Source organism: Homalodisca vitripennis, chromosome 1, assembly GCF_021130785.1.
Source record: "Homalodisca vitripennis isolate AUS2020 chromosome 1, UT_GWSS_2.1, whole genome shotgun sequence".
NCBI lineage: Eukaryota > Metazoa > Arthropoda > Insecta > Hemiptera > Cicadellidae > Homalodisca > Homalodisca vitripennis.
In genome coordinates, this window is record NC_060207.1 from 141,875,971 (window position 1) to 141,897,821 (window position 21,851).

The 21,851-nt window shown below is 31.8% G+C and overlaps 1 protein-coding gene across 3 annotated transcripts in view; it reads right to left on the reverse strand.

Annotated features, from left to right (window-relative positions):
• Nucleotides 1-21,851, reverse strand: part of LOC124372502 (atrial natriuretic peptide receptor 1) — an 884,633-nt gene that overhangs the window by 333,855 nt on the left and 528,927 nt on the right. The window contains exon 2 of one of the 3 annotated variants that reach the window (XM_046830906.1): nucleotides 20,861-21,620. The exons of the other annotated variants lie outside the window; for them this stretch is intronic. Coding sequence (XP_046686862.1) covers nucleotides 20,861-21,461 — 601 coding nt within the window. The 5' untranslated portion in view covers nucleotides 21,462-21,620. The remainder of the gene's footprint in view (nucleotides 1-20,860; nucleotides 21,621-21,851) is intronic. 3 annotated transcript variants of the gene reach the window in all.

A 21,851-nucleotide genomic window follows, 5' to 3' on the forward strand; every position in this document is an offset into this window, starting at 1 on the left:
CTAATTATTAATATATTGTTTAAGTATCCATTATCATACATCACGAGATACACATTTGTCATATTACTATTTGTCAAAAGCATTTTCAAAACTACTGAAAATTAAATGAAATCAGAGGAAAAGGATATAAAATCCTCAAGGCGAGACCTCAGTGACCAAAGTTTCCTTTACAGGAATCCAATATGTGAGTTATATCACCTCAAATGGCGTATGTAGCTCTTAATGTAATTAAAACCTAATGAAGGTCATATGGTTGCTTCAGAGAACCCTTAACATAATTCTCCTGGATCTACAAAAAAACTCATATAGACCTCCTCCGAGATTAGAGTTTACGAAATCATGTCTCTATAAACCATGTATGATGGTAGGAGCCTCAATCTATGATTTTCAAACACAGACGGCATTTTGTATATATCTGTTCACCTGTACATCACACACATTAATCAACACAGTCACTCTATTTACTGTTGGCGAGAGAAAAGAAGAGACCTGGCCCGTGCCGGCGCACAGCTGTGTACTAGTGTGTTGCCGCGCGGTAATTTCAGGCGCTTCGCCCTACAGCCAACCCTGCGAATTGTTTATCCTAGCAATGGAACAGTGAAACAATAATGGAATTAAGAAACAAGGCGCGGCAACATACTAGTAGTAGCGCCTGCAAATTTCAGATAGGCCAGAATCCAGGTCTCTTCTTTTCTCTCGCCATCAGTACCTGGGTGACAAAGCAACACAAATCCTTGTCTATGTTACAGATAATGACGGGCTAGTGGCGCCATTCATCAGTGTCTATAACGTCTTACAGTATCACAACCGGTACTGGATAAAGCTGCAGACAACGTGTCGTATACTACGTGGTGGCGTTTGATGAGACTCAAGGTGACACGTACACGTAAAAGTATGACGATACATCTTATTTAAATACCATTTGATTGACGAAATAATAAGATTTCTTGATCCTTTAAAAACTTACAAGTTTAATAATTTATTTTTAATAGTTTTAAATATAATCATACAGGAAAGTCTATAACTTTTATTCAACAAATATGACAACACAAAGCTTAACAAACAATCAGAGAACCAACTTAGTTATTCCAAGTATTCGTATTACACAAAAACTCTTTGACAACCCTTCTAATAAAGGAGCAATTACTTGGAAAAGTTTTAAAGTTCGGAAAGAGCACTCAGCAACAACCAGACTTCAAAGTCCATTAGAATTAATTTTACTTAATAAAAGTAAAGTTTTTGTTTGGTAATGGTCTTACTTGGAAAATACGTGTAGCCTTATTCTTGCTTTAAAGCTCCGTTTTAAAATTGATAACATTTCAAAATAAGCTCGAACACTCATTAAAAATAAGTTTAAATTTATTTAATTTCTATAAACGTATAAACATTTCTGAAATTTCTTTCCTTACAGTATTGCATCTTCAATCCGTTTTACAAGTTGCACTTGATTAATTTAATTTATAATAATATTTTTTATGTTTACTTACCACAATTGTCTACAGATTTTACATTAACTAATATTTATTGCATATAACTCACAGAGAAATACAGTTCTTACGTTCTCTATAGCGTCATTCAGGGTTAATGAGCTTCTTCGGATTATCTTCATTAAGTAAAAGCCTTGCTTTTAAGGGATGATACTAATTGTCTTGGATATTGAAAGGGCTTGATTATGGATTTTAAGCCAATTTCAAAGTGGGCTAACTTTCAAAGACATTAAACCTTACGTTCAAGACGTTGATAGCTTTTGGTAATTTATCGCTTTGTAATATGTTATTTTAACAACTGATAGAATTTTTTTTTAATAATGGCATTTAACATGCACTTGTTTTGGACACATAAACCTTTGCAGAAATTTTGGCCAATCCTATAAACTACATTTATTGCTTTACGGCAGCAGTCATAAATTGATTACTGAGTTTATTAAAATGTGTAAATGTTGTTAAGAATTAAATAAACTTAAAGGATTTGGGGATTTGTATTCGTACAACTGCTTACATTGGTATTAGGATAGATCTATTTGTTACATTTCTCATTATTATTCTTAAAGACATTGATAATATGTTAAACATTTAAAAGTTTCCTAATAAATAAAATCTAAAAATAAAATTGCTCTGGAACAGGTAATAAATAACTACCTTAAATTTTGTTAGCAGTTCAGTATAAATTTTTTCTTTACAATGAATACAAGTAAGTAGTTTTTGAAACATTTACAGAATAAAAAACATTACTTGTTATTTAATATGCCCATTTCATGGATTATTGTAAATTTATTGAAGTGAAAAATGTACATTCATCCATAAGCAGAAAACAAATTATTTCGTACATGAAGGGTAGGGAAGTTGTTTTAAAACTGTAACAATAAACAATTTCTAGACCAAACTGTTAACGAAAATACTTTAAATTTAAGAACAAGTTCAATATAATAAGAATAATTACCTAATTTTTAAAATCTTATAAGCAATTGAAAATGAGGAAACATACTGTTGCATTGACATTCAAGTCAACTTAAGATCCAAATTTACTGACGTCTTTTTTAATTATTTTTAATTTGTTTTTAGTAACTTAAAGTTTACTATCGTGGTCTAAAAAACTGCCGAAATACGAGTTGGTAAATAAAAAAATGTTTAATGGGTACTACGTTTAATGCCTCTTCAATTGAATTTGTAGGACTAGATAGTTAGATATCAATTGATTATGTAATGGCTATACAATACAACCATTTTAAAAAGAATAATTGATAAGCTTCAACCTTCAATACCCACCAAAGATCCAAACATTTAACATATTTTATTGCACAAAACGTGATAGCCCATGTTCAAAAAGTAGTAGATACTTTAATTCCATGGATCGATAATATGTGTTAGTAGAGTATATAAACGTTATTTTTTTCGTTTTGTATGTGATACCTTCGAAATCACAGTATCAGAGAAAACACTTTTCACGAGTCGAAAGAACGAGTATTTGAAACAATCGAACAATGGTCAGGATCAAGATCAATCGTCCACAATCACTCGTCAAATTAACGATAGGATCCATAATTAACATCAGTAAAGTAAGTATGCATTCATTCAAACATTACTTGACAGTTGAAGAAAGAATAATTCAACTACTAGTGTACAAACTTTACCGCTTAAAATGTGTGCGGCAATGAAATACTTGGCAGTAACAATGTGGCTTGACTGACAGGTAATTACAGGATAGCTTCGGGTAACTCTGAAGCTCCTCACTCCCCGGGGGAGATCTGTATGATGTTAACAACATAAGGCCCATAATGTTTCCCTTGTTAGTTGGAGACACGTTTACAAGAGGCTATTTGTAGCATTTTTAGAGTGGGATATATAAATTTGAACTGGTCTACTTCCTAAAGTTTGCTTATCAATATTAAAGTTCAAAAGTCATATAAGTTTTAAAATTGGAAAATTGAAAAACAATAGAAGATGTTTTTTAATTTTACATATTCCACACTCTAATTAAATAAATCCATCTAATATGCATTAGAAGGTCAATTTTTAATACCCTTTTAAACCAAATATATTAATATAAATAGTAATAGTCAATCCCGTTCAGTCTACATTCTGATTTATTTTTACTCGGTGTCGTGTATTTCATAAGTAATAAACATTGGTTCTAATGTTTTCAAACTACTTTTAATTTAAAGGTTTAGATTAAGTATTATATTATTCATAGAACGGTTATAATCGCATAACTAAACCAGAGTTTACTACTCTGATATTACTTTTTAATATATATTTAGATATAATATATAAAATAATATGCAGTTTAATACAATTGGCTCTCATCTATAATATACAGATATTTAAATTATGTTTCATTCATGTGTCATTCTTATAGAATAGAATAGAATAGAATATACTTTATTCCAGAAAATATAGTTTACAAAAAATTTACATCAGTACTGGTAGGAATTACTAGCCACAGTATCCAGTAAGCGTGGCTAGCTCAACTGAAAGTTGTACTTCATTGTATAATGATCAGTCAAAACTTAACAAGTACATCGTGCGGTTAATCTGCAGTGTGCACACCCCACAGTTAACATTATTTTTAAACATAACATTTTTTCAATTATAACTTTACAAATTAAAATCTTTTAATATAAAACTGTACAAATTCCTAAACTAAAATTTGAAAAAAGCTATCAATATTAATAAAATTTAAAAGCCAACTTTTCAATTTATTCTCAAATTTGCTTCTATTTTTACAATTTTTTATTTGTAAAGGCAAAAGATTAAAAAATTTTGGACCCAAAAAAGAAAAACTTTTTTTTGAAAATTGACTTATTTACCTTCGGTCTCATGAACAGCCCCAGAATGTCACCTCTTGTTCTTTGGTAAACTCTGTCATTCCTGTTTCCACTTTTCTCATAGAAAATTTTTTAATACTTTGAATAAAAATAAATATTTTAGTGGTAATATTCTTAGATATTTATAAATAGGCAATGCAGATTCATATCTTTTCCTTTTTGCAATTATTCTTACGAAGTGGTTTTGTGTTACATTCAAAGGTTGTATGGTTATATTGTCAGCAGCTCCCCAATTTTCTATACCATAATTCAATTTAGAATGAATTAGCGCAAAATAAAGTGTTCTCATTAATTTATCATCAATAAATTTCCTTAAAAAATAAAAACTTCTGATATTTCTTCTTAAACCTACTTGAATGCTGTTTATATGCGGTTTCCAGCTCAGTTTTTCATCAATGTTTATTCCTAAATATTTCATTTGTTCAACTTGATCAATAATTTCACAATTGCAGTTTGAAATGGCTTGACAATCTAATCTATGAAATTTTTAGCACATTATTGAATTGGTATCCTTTTAAGTCAAAATTTATAAACTTAGTCTTAGAGGCATTCAAGACCATTCTGTTGTTTTCACACCATTTCCTGACTTTTATCAAATCTTCTCTAATATGATTCCAGATGTTTTCCCATCGTTTTTCAGAATATCTAATCGCAATATCATCAGCAAAACCCTATAATTTTTTCCATTTAATGGTAATCTCAGCAAGTCATTTATGAAAATTAGAAACAACGTTGGACCAAGAACGGAGCCTTGGGGGACTCCTGTATTAACAATCTTCGCGTCACTGAATGCATTTGATATTTTAACTTTCTGTTCTCGATTTTCAAGGTAGCCTGCAAACCAGTTTAAAGTGTTACCTCTTACTCCTAAGAGTTCCAATTTCTTTAATAAAATCTTATGGTTAACCAGGTCAAATGCCTTACAAAAATCAATAAAAACTCCAGCAGCTTTATAGTTATTATTAAAACAAATGTAAATTTGTTCTACAAATGTTAATATAGCTCCTTCTGTGTTTTTCCCTTTTATAAAAACCATACTGATTAGGACTAAAGAAGTGTTTATTGTTTAAAAAATCAATCAACCTGTCTTTCATGCATTTCTCTATAATCTTGGATATTACAGATAAAAGAGCAATCGGTCTGTAATGTTGAATTAAGTCCTTCGAGCCTTTCTTATGAATGGGCACAACAATTGACTCTTTCCAGTTTACTTGGGAAAACACCACTGCTAAAACTCAAATTTAATTAATGCTGCTATAACCTCTGCTATAACGAATCCAACACTTTTTATAAGTTGTACAGAAAGAAAATCGCATCCAGTTGACTCTTTATTTTTTTAAAATTATTAATTATTTTTTAACACCTCTTCGCTAAAAACTGGCTTCAAGAAATAAAGAATTGTGGCAATTGTAAAAAACCAGAAGTATCAAGACCATTGCCCCCAGGTAGGCCTGACTCGACTTTGCCCGGTGCAGATACGAAGTATTCATTGAACAACTGCGCCATTGTTATCGGATCAGATACTGTGTTACCCTGTTCATCTCTTATCTGAGCTATCGCTTGTTGATCCTTCTTATCTGTAAAACTATTTATTAACTTCCACTGACCAGCAATATTTCCCTCTTGCAATTCGAATAAGCGCCTACAATAATTATTTTTTATTTCCACTATTTCATTGTCTAGTTTTTTTTCTTTAAAGCGCATGTAATATTGTTTGAAATGTGTGTCATACGGCCTACTTCTGTTCTTGATTGCCAGTTTATTTCTTATTTTAATTTTCTTTATTATTCGTTCATTTATCCATGGACTTCTCATTTTTGCCTTCACCACTCCAGGTCTACAAAATTTAATCTGACTGTGGTCCTCAATATGCTTATAGAGAATCTCATAAAACTCATTTAATGCCTCATTTACATCAGTACTTTGTAATACATTATTCCAAATCGTTAAATCACTAAGTTGATTTTTTAAGCTTTCAAAATCCAGAATTTTCTTGGTTAATATGACATCCTTATGGACATTGTTTATTTCGTTCTCAAAATTTGCAACGAGGCCTATTAAAAAATGTTCCGTTATGTCGACATTAAATATTGCAGCCCTAAACAAATTGGAATTTTTTAAATCGAATAAAAAGGTGATCATATACAGGAAGCAGAATCATTATTTCCTCTGGTAAACTTATCAATCAAACATAAGAAATCCGTTATTATTCATAAGCGACAGATAACTGCTGCTTATGTTATTATTAACCAAAATATCTAGATTGATATCGCCCATATAAATTACGTTATAACTTAAATTTGGAATGATTTTTTCTAAATCAAAATAAAAAATTGTTTACAGAGAAACTGTGTAACCTGTACAAGCTAACTAAGTTAAACATAATATTTCTAAACTTAATTTCTAAAACTAAAATATCAGCTGATTCAATGGTTAATCCCCTATCTCGAACTAAAATATCATCTTTAATGTAAACAATTACGCCTCCTGCTCTATACTGCTCGTTTGTTTTTTTGTAAAATGATTTATAACCAGTAATTTTATAATGTGATACTTCCTCTTCATAAATCCATATTTCAGTCATAACAATAATATCTATCGAATTATTTAACATATGTACATTGGCCATGAAAGTGTCAAAATTTTTCCTTAAACTTCTAATATTTATGTGAAATATATTTAAACTGTTGGAGTTGGAAGAGAAAAAAAACTATCATTTATACTTATTTAGAATTACACATTTGTCTACCATGATTCAATGTAAGAAAAAATACAAAACAAGAAAAATACATAAGCACATGCTTGAATAAAGTAAACTAGCATTCTAGGCTAAATAAATAATACAGTAAAACAAACAAACATTTTCTAAGTAGTTTTTTAAACTATTATTTTTCGTAATATTTTATTCAGTATTATTTAACTCACATATTACTTCACTTGCTTCACTGCTTTCGCTTGGTTTACAGCTTCCCCAAGTCGTCCGAAACATCGATCCTGATGCACTTCTCTCCATTTTCCCTCCTCACAAAAATCTTTCCCTCCCTGCTCCACACATACTTGTATCCCTTGGACCGTGCTGCCTCCTTGACTCTGCCTAGAAGCTGTTTATTTTCAGGTGACAGGTGTGCTCGTTTATGAAGATCTTGTCCTTGTTGAAGTGCCGATTGATCTTGTCCGCCGTTATTGGTCGTACCTCCTTGAAGGCTTGGAGCCAGTCATCCCGGTCCTGCCTCGTCGTGAACTTCACGATGATCGGCGGTGTTCTGTTTCGGCTGAATGTTGGCACCCTGTGAGCTGCGATCACCCTCTCCTCTTCAGTTCCAGACCGATTGAGCTCGCAACATCCTTTAGCAACTCCTCCATATGCTCTCCGTTTGTTTCTGGGACACCGTTAATTTCAACGTTGGTCTGTCTAGAATACTTGCTCCATATTTCTTAATCTTTGTTCCAAAGTGGCAACGGATTTCTTAAGGACTCCTGTTTTTTCTTCTTTTATTTCTTCCATTTCCTTTTTCTGTTTATTACAGGCTAGCTTTAACTCCTCCATCAAACTCATTGCTCTTGTCAATTTCTCAGAGAAAAAAATCTAGAGAGGTACGAAACTCGGTGAACTCCTTAGCATTACGCCTCAACTCTACAAACATCTCAGATTTAAATGCCTCCAAAGTTTGTATTAGAAATTCTTTAGTGACAGGGGTTGCTGGAGTAGATCTACTACTTGCTATTGATGTAGACCTGACAGGTCTGCAAACAGCGCACTGCCAATCCCTTTTCGCACCTCGAGTTTTAATAGAGTCCTGATTTTTCTTCAGAAATACAGGCTAGGTGGAAAACACTCTGGCACAATCCAACACATTTAATCGATTCATTTTCACTGCTACATTCGGAACCGCACACACCGCAGATAACCGGCATTTTAGTGTAAAAAATGAACTTTTACAATAAATATAGATTGTCTGAACAAGCCGATCACCACACGTGCCGCAGTTGACCTTTGAGTCTCGTACAGACAGAGATAGCGACCGCACAGCTCGAGCGACTGATAACGACTGATTCTTATCCGTAAAGTAAATAAATATTAGACATACGTGATACCTTCCTATTTTTCGTTCGTTTTACGTTTTACATGCAGTTTCAAGTTCAAAAAATTATGATCAATTTAAAATTTAAGATTTGTGCCAACTCTATACGATTTACATGAAATATATTGTATAAAAACTAAGCATTGTTAGAGAATTTCATGATGAAAAGAGGAGATAAGAGGAGGAGATATTTTTTTAAATTCAAGTATTTAACAGCAGGATGATAAATTGTTGCCTCATGTGTGTGATTTCGAAATGAATGAATTAAGCTATCTTGAGAAGATAAGGATTTCTTTGGCACAGCGGTTTTGTATTAAAATACCTTACATTGCTTCAAAAATCTAAACTCTAAACCCGAAATATAAATAAAAATTCAAATAAAATAAAATCCGGAATGAAATAAAACTTAAATTTGTATGTTTTAATGATACTGGTGCCTGAAATAAGTATGGCTTATTTTCATGCAAATGAAAATTTTACGGTTATAAGGCAATCATTGTGATCGGGAATGGTAAAACATTAAACACATTACTTCGTAAAATCATTCTTATAACTTAGTAAAATTAAGTTTTTGTAGTATTTTTGGTGGAAGCAATCGGTATAATTTCAATAGAACCTGATCCCTAAACAACTATTTAATTCATTTTTCTGTGTTATTGGGATGCTGGAGATTTTATTTTTTATTAAAAAAACCTTTCAATCACAAGAAATGTATAAATATGTAGATTTTCATTAATATACACCTATGCTGGCAGTTACCCTAAGCAAATAATTTCCTGTCAAAACAAGGACTCCGACTCCATGGTTATATATATAGTTTTAAACACCCCTGACATAAGTCACAGTCATTGAGAAATCCAATATTTTATTTCATTTTAGATTCAAGTTTAAACAATGATGTTTTGGGATCCTAAAGTCGGAGAGTGGAACAATGTTTTATAATTTCCCACGAAATAACTCAAATTTCTCTCCAAAACTACATGATATTAGATTGATTACCTCCAAAGATAACAGTAACAACAGATAACCTAGCGTGGAGGAGTTCTCAAGTTGAGGTCATTAACTCTTCAGCTGATGCACTTGTGATCTAATGAATGATGGGGCTTTATTTAGTTCATAAACGGAAGAAGCCATATTTTACGTGTTTATTATGTCAGTGCTCATGTTTAATAGCTTCAGATGTTAAGAGAAACTGCTATCGGCTCGTATTTCAGTCTCCCAGCATATATGGGAAATTCTGGTTTGAAAGGCATATTTCCAATACCAAGGTCATTTTTCCGATCATGACAAATACGTCCAAAAGTGCATTCTTATGGTCATTGTAATTTACCCCAGTTCAAGGTATTTTTGATGTCATAGTTGGGCTTGCCTTGATTTCCCTATCACAATTAGATATATTCATATGTAGGTCTGAGAATCCTACTTCTGTCAACAACCAACTCAAGTGTGTTTCATGACAGTTTTTTTATCTCTATTTAAATCTTGATTATAATTTTGTCCTCGATATCTGCATTAAACTACTCATCGATAACTGCAAACTTAATATTTTATACAACGTACAATCAAAAGTATCATTTAACAAATTAATTTCATTAACTGGATATATTCAAATGTAAGTGCGTTTGCTAAAATGCGAAGAACCTCAGCACTAGTATTATTCCACACTGACATAAAATATTAAAATATTTCAATTGTAAATGAAATTGTGGGAGCTATTCAATCAGATATCAGCGGTTGTAGAAGGAAAACAGAATTATTTCACGAAAACTTATAAACGCTGTTTTACGACCTCAGAGTTCCAAAACACTGTTCTTTGAACTTAATTCTACAACTCTATAATTTTAATATTTTTCAATGACTATGACATCTCAGGGGTGTTTTGAATATAATTTAAAAAAGAATAAGCACATGGTGTCCGTGTTTCTATAAAAATGCGTTCCAAGTAATTCATGCGTTCAAAATGCGCGGGTAACTGCTAAGTTCTACATAAAACAGACAAACTAGACATTTGTAAATGCATACATTTGCAGTATGATATAAATTGAAATTATATAGGATACTGTAGTTAAATGTACGATCGGTTCCAATCACCCCTTGCCAGACTGTTTGAATTAACTACTGCTGCCATTGCTACTGACAATGAGACTCCCAATATACTACACTACACCCCAGTAAACGAGTACATAGGACAACCATTGTACGTCAGACGTCTGTGATTGGAACATGGAACGGATTCCACTGTTTGGCTGAACTTAATTGGAACTCTTTAATCGTGGAGGAGTCTGCTTTCATTGCGTGCATTAAGCCTACTCTTTTAAAATAGTTCATACATTTACGGCACACAAATGATTTAAATTTGTAGGTTAAACATTTGTAATCTTTTGATAGTGACTAAAAAATTCATTACTGAATTTAAAATTAATACATTACAATAATTCAAATGAAATGTATCACTTTACAATATAATCAAATAAGTAAATGTATCAGATAAGTCTTTAAAAAATGTAGGAAGGCTGTTATGTTTAATATTAGGTGATAATAAAGATGATAGGTAATATAGGTTATACTAGTCATAAAGTTAAAATATTCTTCGCACAAAGATATCTTAAAATTAATATGTCGAGATTATTATTAATTAATCCAGTTATTTAAAAAATACATTTTTGAATGATGTGTCTAAATACTATATTCATATAAATATAATTAAATAAGAAGCCAACAAAACCAATCTGGAGTACTATATCAGTCAAACTTAAATATATCAGTTGTTACAAACACTTGCTTGGACCACGTCTACACAAGAATAATGGTTAAGAGCAGATTAATCGTCGTGGGGAGCATGGTGGAGGGTTTAACCGACCATGTAAATCAAACAAAATAAAACTATTACAGAGAATTATTTTAAAATTGCAAAGGGTAAAGCGACGTGGAAAGTTGTAAATGAAGCCACTGGGCAGGTGGCTAAAGGGAGAGAAACTCTAGAAATAAATAATGTTATTAAATGAGATCCTTCTTTGTAGCCAATAAGTTTAATACATATTTTTAGGGGTTATTCGAGATTTAATTTCTTTACAGGAAAACTGTGTTGATATAATATCCTCAACAACTCGTACATTTTTATAAGGAAACATTGAATTATTGTCTATATTCTTTGAATATGTTTCAATGTATGAGCTGGAAAAGATTTTAAATTCGTTTAAAAATAATAAATCTCCTGGAATTGGTGGTTTAAATACTAATCTAGTTCAAAATATATTTCCAAGGATTTCAAAAGTCTTTTATTTTTAATAAACTTAAGTTTAACAAGTGATATTTTTTCAAATCGTAAAAGTAGTAAAGCATATACGGGTTAAATATCTTTAAAAAACTGAGATTTTAAGTAATAATCAATTTGGATTCAGGAGCGGGTTTAGTACGAAATCTGCATTGTTACATTTGATGAGCAAGGATGGGATGAATGATAATAAAGTATTAAGTGGGATATTTGTAGATATAAAGAAAGCTTTAATACTGTAAATCATTATTAAATAAAATGTATAATTGTGGAATTCGAGGTGTCGTGTAAGACTTGACACTTATAAAATCCAGAAAGCACAGGGTTGGAATTATTGGATGTTTTTGTGACTTTGGGGACATTGAGCACAGTGTCCCACAGAGATTGGTTCTGGGTCCGATTTTGTTTTTGATTTACATAAATGATCTTTACAATGCTAATTTCAAAAGATATATAACGACCTTTACTAATAAAACTGCCTATGTTACATTGTACGTTACATTACGTTTTTATGTAGAGCAGCTTATGTTATATAGTTGGCAGCATATGAATTTCGATTTGATATTGTTGAGGTGGTGGGTCAAAGTAAATAAAATGGTGCTCAGTCCAGAGAAAACAACTACACTCGTACATTTTAGTCTCAGGGGAGAAGAAACAACCTAAAATCTGTTAGTATACATGTTTAAAATGCTTGGAGGCTCCAACGTTTTGTGATGATTTTTGTTTCAAAATTAAGGGGATTAATAGTATAAAGTATCTGGGAAGAGCATTAGATAGGGAACTAAATTGGAAACAACATATAGCAATGTTAAAGGGAAAATCTATGAACTAGCCTCGTATTTACAATTTTCTTAGACAAATATAAACCATCAGACGTACTTCAAATGGTTTATTTTTCTTTAATTCATAGCAGGCTTGCTCATTGAGGCATTTTAGTGTTCAAAATTCCTCTGTTTTTGCTCAAGCCGCCGTTAAAAATTTGATATCACTATGTCAAGGCATTCACGTACCTTGTTGTAAATTCATTTACAGCTTTTTTCATGCATGCGGGTTTTGTAACAATGTTTAAATAATATTTCCATGCATTATTGTTTGAGATTCATCACTGACGCAATCTGGAGTTAAGGTTTAGACATTAACTTTGTATTTGCTATCTCAATTACACCACTGATCATATACTGTTCTAAAATTTATAAGTAACAAATGTTTCAGTATATTTGACGAACTTCATCTGAAAGTATCAACCTATTTAGTGTCAGTAAAATTCGATTTTCAAACATAAATATTAAAAAATTGTCAAAGTAGAAAAATATCTCAGGTAGAGTTTCTAATCTTTCATTTCTACGTTCATCAGATTTCAACAAATATTAAAAAAATAATTAGCGGAATCTGTCCTGCTGTTTTCGAGATTACTTCATCACAAAGTTTCTCTTCTTTATTAAATAAAATGTGATTACTTATCCTTTCTTGGTGATTTCCATCGCATTTTTCATTGATACACAGATAACAGCTCACTTAATAGTTATTTAATACTTATTGTTGAAAAGCATTATTTACAAATTAATAATTCATTCGGTCACCATATAAAGATGACATGAATAAATCCGACGATGAAGAATTAATAGTGAAGAAAGGATCCATTGTGAAACCAAATTTTCAAAGGGGTAAGAACTAATTAGCTGTCAGTTAAGGTACTTCCCTTATGTATTGTTTAACTTCACAGCGTTATTTCGTGAATGGTTCCTTAGGCTGTGGAAGCCCCGTAGCAAAAAGCTTCCTGTTAATTACCTGTTAGTCGAGTTATATAGTTGGACCTGACATTAATTTCGTGCATAGCTGCTCATCTGATGTTACATAACCAGTTAGAAGAACCTAATTTCACAACGTTCAATACTGTGTTATAATCGTATTTCCATAATTACTAATTATTAAAGGAATTTAAGCAAATAGTACCTACAGGAGTGAATATTTACATTTTACAAATCTGTAATGGTATCTGGATCTGTACACGACATAATTTACCAATAAGACATTTCACTAAACTATACTACGAAAATTCTAAATACAAATTGGAGGAAGTTTAACAATGCTTTATATTCTTAAGATTATGTATCAAAATCATAAGTGTATCATGATAGTAAGCTTAAGCTCAGACGATGAATAAAACGGAATTCAAATATAAATATCCAAATTAGTTTTGATCACACGTAATACAGACTTACAGTTTAACATGGAAGGTGTATTTATAAGCAATATTTTTATTCCAAAGTTTGCTATTTCCACAAGACCTCAAAGTTCAAAATTACTGATCTAGAAACAAAAATACGGACATTTTTATATTTTAATAAAATAAAACTTCGTGATTTACGGTAGAGTTGCAAAACCCACATCAATTTGCTCTCCGGATTTCACGTTTTAGTAAATTGGCCATATTATGGAGTTAAACATCCTAATAAAATATCAATATTGAAGGACCAGACAAAATAGAATTTTTTAGTATACAAATACAGTATATCAATATGTACATTAAAAGATAGAAAATACATTGATTTTTAGAAACGTTCAGAATTATCTCGTTTTAGATATTTTTCAATGTGTTTAATAATTGTATGATTTTTTTAATTATTGTCTAATCTTATGCATATTTTTGACCTCTTTTTTGTAATTATATTTGTAAAATCGGTAAAAAATCAATTTTGTTTATTTTAAACAAAAACGAGTTTTTTATAAGGCTGACTTTATTATGCTGCACCTTAAACTTCAAAAAATGATTATCAAAGAAACTAAATGGGAAATAGAGAACATCCAAGAAAGAAATATTTTGTCATGTGTAGGAAACACCTCTACATGCTGAATACTAGCTTGATGGTTTTCAAGCCTATGGCATAATAAAGAATGTCGCTGTCAAACAAATCTATTCCCTTCACCGTGCGTGCGTGACAATGGAGACACTCCTCAATCAAATCCTTAATACAGTAGTCTCCATTTTTTAGCACTGTAATACTGTATTATAACTAGATTTTTAGCCAACCTTTTATCAAAAAATTATAGATGACTTAGTGGCGATGTATAATTAAGTCTAATGTACTTTTGTTGAGACACGAATATTTTGTATAAGAAAATACGAAACTTTGAGTACTGTAAGATACGTAAATATAACGTAATATTATAGATGTATCACTTTAAATGGATTCAAAATATAATAATACATTTATTACAAACAGATATTCCTTCTTCCAGCAGAGATTACTGTTCTTATCCCATTTATCGTGTAGCTAAAATTCCAAGAACGTACATCCAACTAATGTGATATTACTATGTGGGTTAACTCTTTTTAGAGTAAGGGAGACACATGCATTAGAGTAGTCACAGTCAGGAAGATGTATCTAAGTGTATACATCCTAATAATATTATAAATGCGAAACCGCCTTCCTTTTGTTGTCACAGATAAACTACTCAACCGATAGTACTGAAATTTTACGTAGACATTCTTATGGTTCCTAGAATGAATACAGACCTATTCTTATTTCTAAAACTCCTCCGGGCTACGCTCCACTGGTCTGTAAAGTATCAAAAAATCCTATATTGTTCTTTGAAGTTGTGTAATGTTAACTGAATGAGCCTGTCAACTGTTAAGTGTGAACGTTGTATTATAACAGCACGACAATATGTTTATTTTATTTGACACCTATTTTAATTATAATATTTATGTTTCATAATAAAAATTTAACTAACACTGAACTCCTGTTTTTAGCAGTAAGATGTAGTTATATGTCCTTCATATTTATAGCGAGGCAAACTCAACTATGGCACTGGAAATAACTTAGAATATTGTAAGAGAAGTCAGACCCTTTTTTTGACAGAATTAGTATTTTGAGATCGAGATATGTATATTTTCTCTTGGTCGGAATAGTGAAGTAAACTCAAATTTCACAACAGAAATACATTAGACCGTTAATTTAAACAGCCTTTTGATGTAGACACTTTTTGGTTTTTGGCCGAAATATATTTCTCGATTCTACGTGTTTAAATATATTCTATTTATCATAAAAACGTCGGGAATTCTTATAAGGCACTGGAAATCTAGGAAATATGGGAAAAGTACGCTTCTTAGTCCTATGTAGGTAAATATATTTCCTTCGTCGAAACAACGAGACAAACTCATCTATTAAATTACATTAAAATACAAAACCAATATTTAATACTGATGAAGGTATCTTGGATATCGAAAGGCCTCACAATAAAATGTATTAAATATTGGTTTTGTATTTTAATGTAATTTAACAGTGACCAATATAAGCTCCATCTACAGCATTTCAAACTCATCTATGTCGCTAGAAATATATTGTACCGGAAGAAGATCACAATAGCTGGAAATGAGCGAATATAATTCATTTGAAGAAGAATTTGCAGAATGATATGATTTAGTGCCAATACATGCCAAACTTGATATAAGAGTTAAATCCTCAGCCTCTGATCGCCATTATATTACATTGTAAGTGCTTTGACAAAGTAGGCTAAAGACTTTGATTTTTAAAATTGTGGGCGAAGCCACCCTAGTGCTTTATAAAGGGTTTAAGGGGGTAAGGAAATTATTTTAAATTTACCTAAAGAACCTACTTTTTCATTGAGATTTGTGCAAAGGACAAGATCCCATTAGATCAACCTAAACGTTAATCTGGTCTTTAGACTATTGGATCTAATGTTTCTGTGACGTATCTTTAAAACCTAATTATTGTATATTTTAATATGAGTGAAATGAACCGCATGAAATAAAAAATATTGTGTCATTATCACTGTTAAAAAACTAAAAGTTCGTTTCATGGCACCAATAATATGAATCTTTTTAAAATTAAAAACTGGGAATAGTATATACTTCGCCGATCTTTTGAATAATTTTTTTTTCTTGTTTGCTGGGAAATGTCTAAAAACCTGTCGTTAAATTACAAATGTATTTACATAAACACAGTAATAATACGAACCAGGGTCAAATTAGTTATTAAATTCATAGAAACAACCTCATAACTTTTTACATACTACATATAGTAGTTACAAGAGCTGTAAACAGTTAGCTATTTTACGGCCGCAGTAGCTCAGAGTTTCTCCAACTACCTAATCAGGACTTTTGCATAAAATTCGCCAATAAACTGACAACTTTCACAGCTCAAGGGTATGATTTAGCAATTATAACTTCAGTTAATTACGTCTGTTTGCTGGAGAATTGACGTGGTTTTCACTCATTTATGAACTAAGCACTTTTGACATTAACTTTGGTTACTGCGCGGTCTTTGTCTTTCATCTTACGATTCGGGTTGAATGCTCTCAAACCAAAAGTTTATTACGATAATATTGTAGTTTTGATTCAAAATATTATCTTTTTCGTAGTATACATGTGAAATAGTGTAGTTTCTTATTGTTTTACCTAGTATTTACTCGTGTGTTTATATCTAGTTACACCGCGTACAAGATATGAACGTGGATATCAAAGAAAACTAGAATTCCACCTGGAACCTTTTATCACACCAAAGCGATGATATTTATAATGCTTCAGGTCAAATCATCAAAAATTAATTACAAGTACAAAATAAATAAATAATTCCTACAAAGGTCATACTCCAACATTTGTTGGACACTGAAGAATTTTGTCGAAAGATACGGAGGTGATAATCTGTGTTTATTGACACTAAATGGTTTGCACGCTGATAAATCGATCTTTTATTCAAATATGATTTGGATCTTTCTCACAAGTATAATTACGAGTATTATGATCTTCTGGCTTAGCCTCAAGGTGCCGATGTGGTGGCAGGAGCACGATTGGTGGTTTTTGGATCTCACCACGGGTCGACTTGTTCCACTGTTACTGATTCGAGCTCGGCACGTGTCGCCTCCTATAGTCCCGCATATCCATGGTGCTTTCGTTGGAAACATTGCTATGAGATCTAGCACCAAAGTTAGTGGTATATGTAGCAGTAAGTCACACCATATCCGATATAAATAATCGTACGAATAGTGGTATCCAACTTTTATAACCATATATTGTTAAATGAGTTCTGGGTTCGAATCTCAAAAATGTCTGGGTTCGAGAACCAAAACATTAAATAATCACCTATTATTTTCTTTCTACAAATGTTGAAAAATATTCAACCAAAAATGAGTTTAAAGAGTGTTAAGCCCAAGTAACATTTTGCATAGAGATACGTTAGAAAATGTAATAATTATAATACATAGCAATAATAATGAATACGTTTTAATTTCTAACAGTAAAAGACAGATTCTTCCTGAAATTAAAAAACTGCCACTTTTTCCCATTTTAGGTTTAGCACGTAAAAGGAAGCATTTCTGATTCTAATCAGTTATAATATCCAGTTGCCTTGTTGCCAAAATAAAAAAAATAATAAATGCTCGGTCTGCAAAGCCTACTATTAAATGATAGCATAAACACGTAAACCACGAAAATGTTGTGTGACGGTTAAAAGCTTACATGTACATTATTTATTATCTTATTTTTATGATCCAAATTTTTTGTAATTAGATTTAGCAACTTTTATTATTTAAATATTTGGATAATCTTATTGTTTTTTATGTTAATAAGCTTTAAACACTTAATTGTTCGCCATCGTAAAACTTGATATAATAATGTAATTATAATTTTTCTATTGATTGGTGATAAAAAAAGCAATTGTTCACAATTTGAGTTTTTTATTTTGACTGGTTTCTGAAACGAAAACACATACATTGAAAGAGATCACAAACTAGCATTTCTGGCCAATATTTATATGTTATTTGTGTTTTTCTTGACACGAAGAAGGAATCTCAAAAATATTTTCGTAGAGTTCTCAAATACACTTCATATAGGGGTTGTTTTTAATACAATTTTGAAGTTAACATATGCACACATATAGGTAACATAGTTTTATATATACAAAATGTCCCAGACTTCACTGCTAATCTCTACTAATCCAGGTATTATTCCTGGACCAATGATATATCAAAATATCATATTAAAACTGTTTAAAATGTAATAATTATCCAAATGGCCGCCGTTTTTGTAATTTTCACTTTAATTTATTTTTAACTTGAGAATGCTTTGTTGTTACTAGTTGAAATTTGGTATACCGCCTTATAGTTTTAAAGCCTGATTAAAATAAAAAATCATTTCTTTTGAAACTTTATTTTCAAAATTGTGTCTTCTCAAACTCTTTAAGCGTTAATATCATAAAAACGACGTAGGATTAAAAAAGGTACAGGCGATTACATTTTATTTAGACAAATTTATAGACTTATATTTAAGACTAAAAGTGTAACGACATCATTTGACAAATAAGCGAGGTAATGAACTATTAAAAAGCCATGACCAAAACCATATCTACTGTAATTTATTACAGTGGTTATAGCTTGTGAATCACAACAATCAGTTACTTTAATTTTATCTACTCTAATTAGCTGATTTATAACATTAAGCCGTTCTTATTTTTAGTTTTTATTTAGATGCACACAGAATAAATAATTGAAATATTAATATCATTCGGCACATAGGAAACCAATGCATCCTAGTGGATATCTAAATGTTAAATAATTATGCAGTCAGCATTTGAAAGGCCGTTTACCATGTAAGGATTTACACGCTTACATGTATTGTATTCATTTTGTACCTGGAAACTTCAACTAGTATATTATGTGATTATTGTGTCGAACTTCTCTCCCCGTAAATATAAATATTTAACTAGGAACGAAATTACATGATGTTCCCGTCGAGGTTTTTCACCCGTAGAATCTTCGCAAGAAACTACCCTTATCCCTACTGATGTTCTGTTACCCCGTAGATACCACAAAATTGTAGACCCATGCATATGGAAGATATAACATTATAGAAAAGTTATAAAATTGGTGAATACTTTAATAAATATGTGAGAATTCTCAAGTACAGAGATGACAATCATTTTCATAGTAAATGGGGCTCTTAGAAAAAATAATCATTTATGGAATTTAAAAATAGATTTCATCCCGTCAATTTAAGCAGCTAACTACGTGTTTCAAATATATACATTTCCTTTGTATACTACTAAACATACCCACATTCAACAATAAAATATGTTTGATAAGAGGTAAAAAGTACTGAGTTGATTCTCAGAATGGCTATGTAAATGACGTTTAAATTGACATCACACCAGTAGCGTGATTTTGGTAAGAGTAACATCAGGTGACAAGGCAAAGAGGAAGCAAACAAATTTATCAAGTTCATTACAGAAAGCTGACTGGAAACTCGTTTCTCGTCTGCTGTTTTTAACTGGATCAGAATTAGCATTACACACATTCGTTAGTGCTCAACTTGAGCGACGCGGTAGCTGCTGTTGACGGTAACTCTCTGCCGTCCGCCCGCCGCCGGGTCAGCTTGTTATAACTTTAATTACACCGAAATTAACAAGCCTGCCTCCTGACAACTGGTTATCATATATATTACCTCACTGTCATTTTATAAAAAAACTTATTTCAGTCAAAATAAGTCCGAAATATTAATATGTATAAGGCGACAGGGTGTTTTAATGAGAAATTGAAACAACAGGTATACATTATGCCATCGGTCCACCTTATACAGAGTAGCCGTGGACAAACTTTTTGGTTTTGCCTCTTGAATTGAAATAACAATATTTTGAATGTATGTATAAAATACTTTTATACCTTTTTTGGTCTAGGGTTCTAATTTTTAAGCATCTCCGTCTGTTTTTATGCGAATATTCGTAGCTGATAAATGTTAAGTTACAACAATGTTGTTTATTTATTTAACAGAAGCTAAAATTATATTTATGATTATTTTTATGAAAACAAATCCTACATTCAAATAACTACATCATTTAACTCAACTAAACAATGTAAATATACGAGTATACATTATTTCCGAACAGATTATATTTTTCTTCTTTAGCCTTAGATTATCAGTTTTTTTCCACATTCTATGGTGGAATTTTAAGTACTCGTTTGTAAAACACTTTGGAACTACTGGGGAAATGATCTTAAGCTGTAGTATAAATAGTATTAAATAATAGTGAGTATAAATGTAGGTGCTAAGCTTAACATTATTTGTTCGACTCATATTTGTCGGAGCAAATCCCATACAACTAGCTTCTGATATATTCAACAATATAAAATAGACCTATAGGTATAAGACAAACAAATACTTACCGAGATCTTTATGTAGTTCAACCGCTGCCAAGGGCCCAGTGGTGGAGGAACAGTTTGAGTTACGATGTAGAAGATGGATCTTCCATCCTGGTAGCATCCCCGTAACAGGATCAGAAACAGCCTTGACTGCTAGACGGACCGGAGGTAGGATCTGCTGCAGAGTCTGTTCATTGGCGGAAGTATCGTTAGGGGCGATGACAGCGAACCGGACCTCCCCTGGGGGCGGTTGGGTCTGGGCGCACGCACCAGTCACAACGAGGAACGTTAAAAAGCACCGGGTGTAGTTACGATTGTTGAGCGAAGTGAGCGTAAGTACACGTAGAATCGCGAGGATGAAATAGGTAAGTAGCGGAGTACTGCAAGGATCCATTTTAGTTCCCCTGCTGTTTTCAATTTTTACTGAAGATATTTTAAAAACACTTAATAGATTTTTTACACTAACAAAAAGCGTTGATTGCTTTTGTTTCACGAAATACCGAAATGTCTGGTAAAATAGATCCTGGATGTGAGCCAGGTGCCGCTTTGGTAGGTTTAGGTAAAGAAGGGCGAAATAAGTGAGGAGGGCTCCGGGCCCCCCTCGACCCTTACGTAGGCCCCCCATTAATTGGTGTCTCTCCTTATTCCACCGACATTACATCGGAGACGACTCGGTCAAAGGAATATACGTAAAAGTAAACCCGTCATGATTGTCTTGGACTCAGGAGATCTCGTCTTTGCAAACTAGCCTACAACACTGCTTTTGCGTCCACATGATTTCAACCTGAAACAAATAAACAAAAAAACCACTATTAATTTAGTACATAAATAACACAATTTAATAAAAATACATGTACAATAAGATTTTTAATTTTGTAACACCCTTGGACTTTAAAGATTAATTTAGTTTACTTATATGTGATTTAATTGGAAACCTATATTACGTGATTATCTTTAGAAATACAAGCTAAAACTATAGATCAACTGTAAGTACTGTCGTTCTCTGTAAGAATTG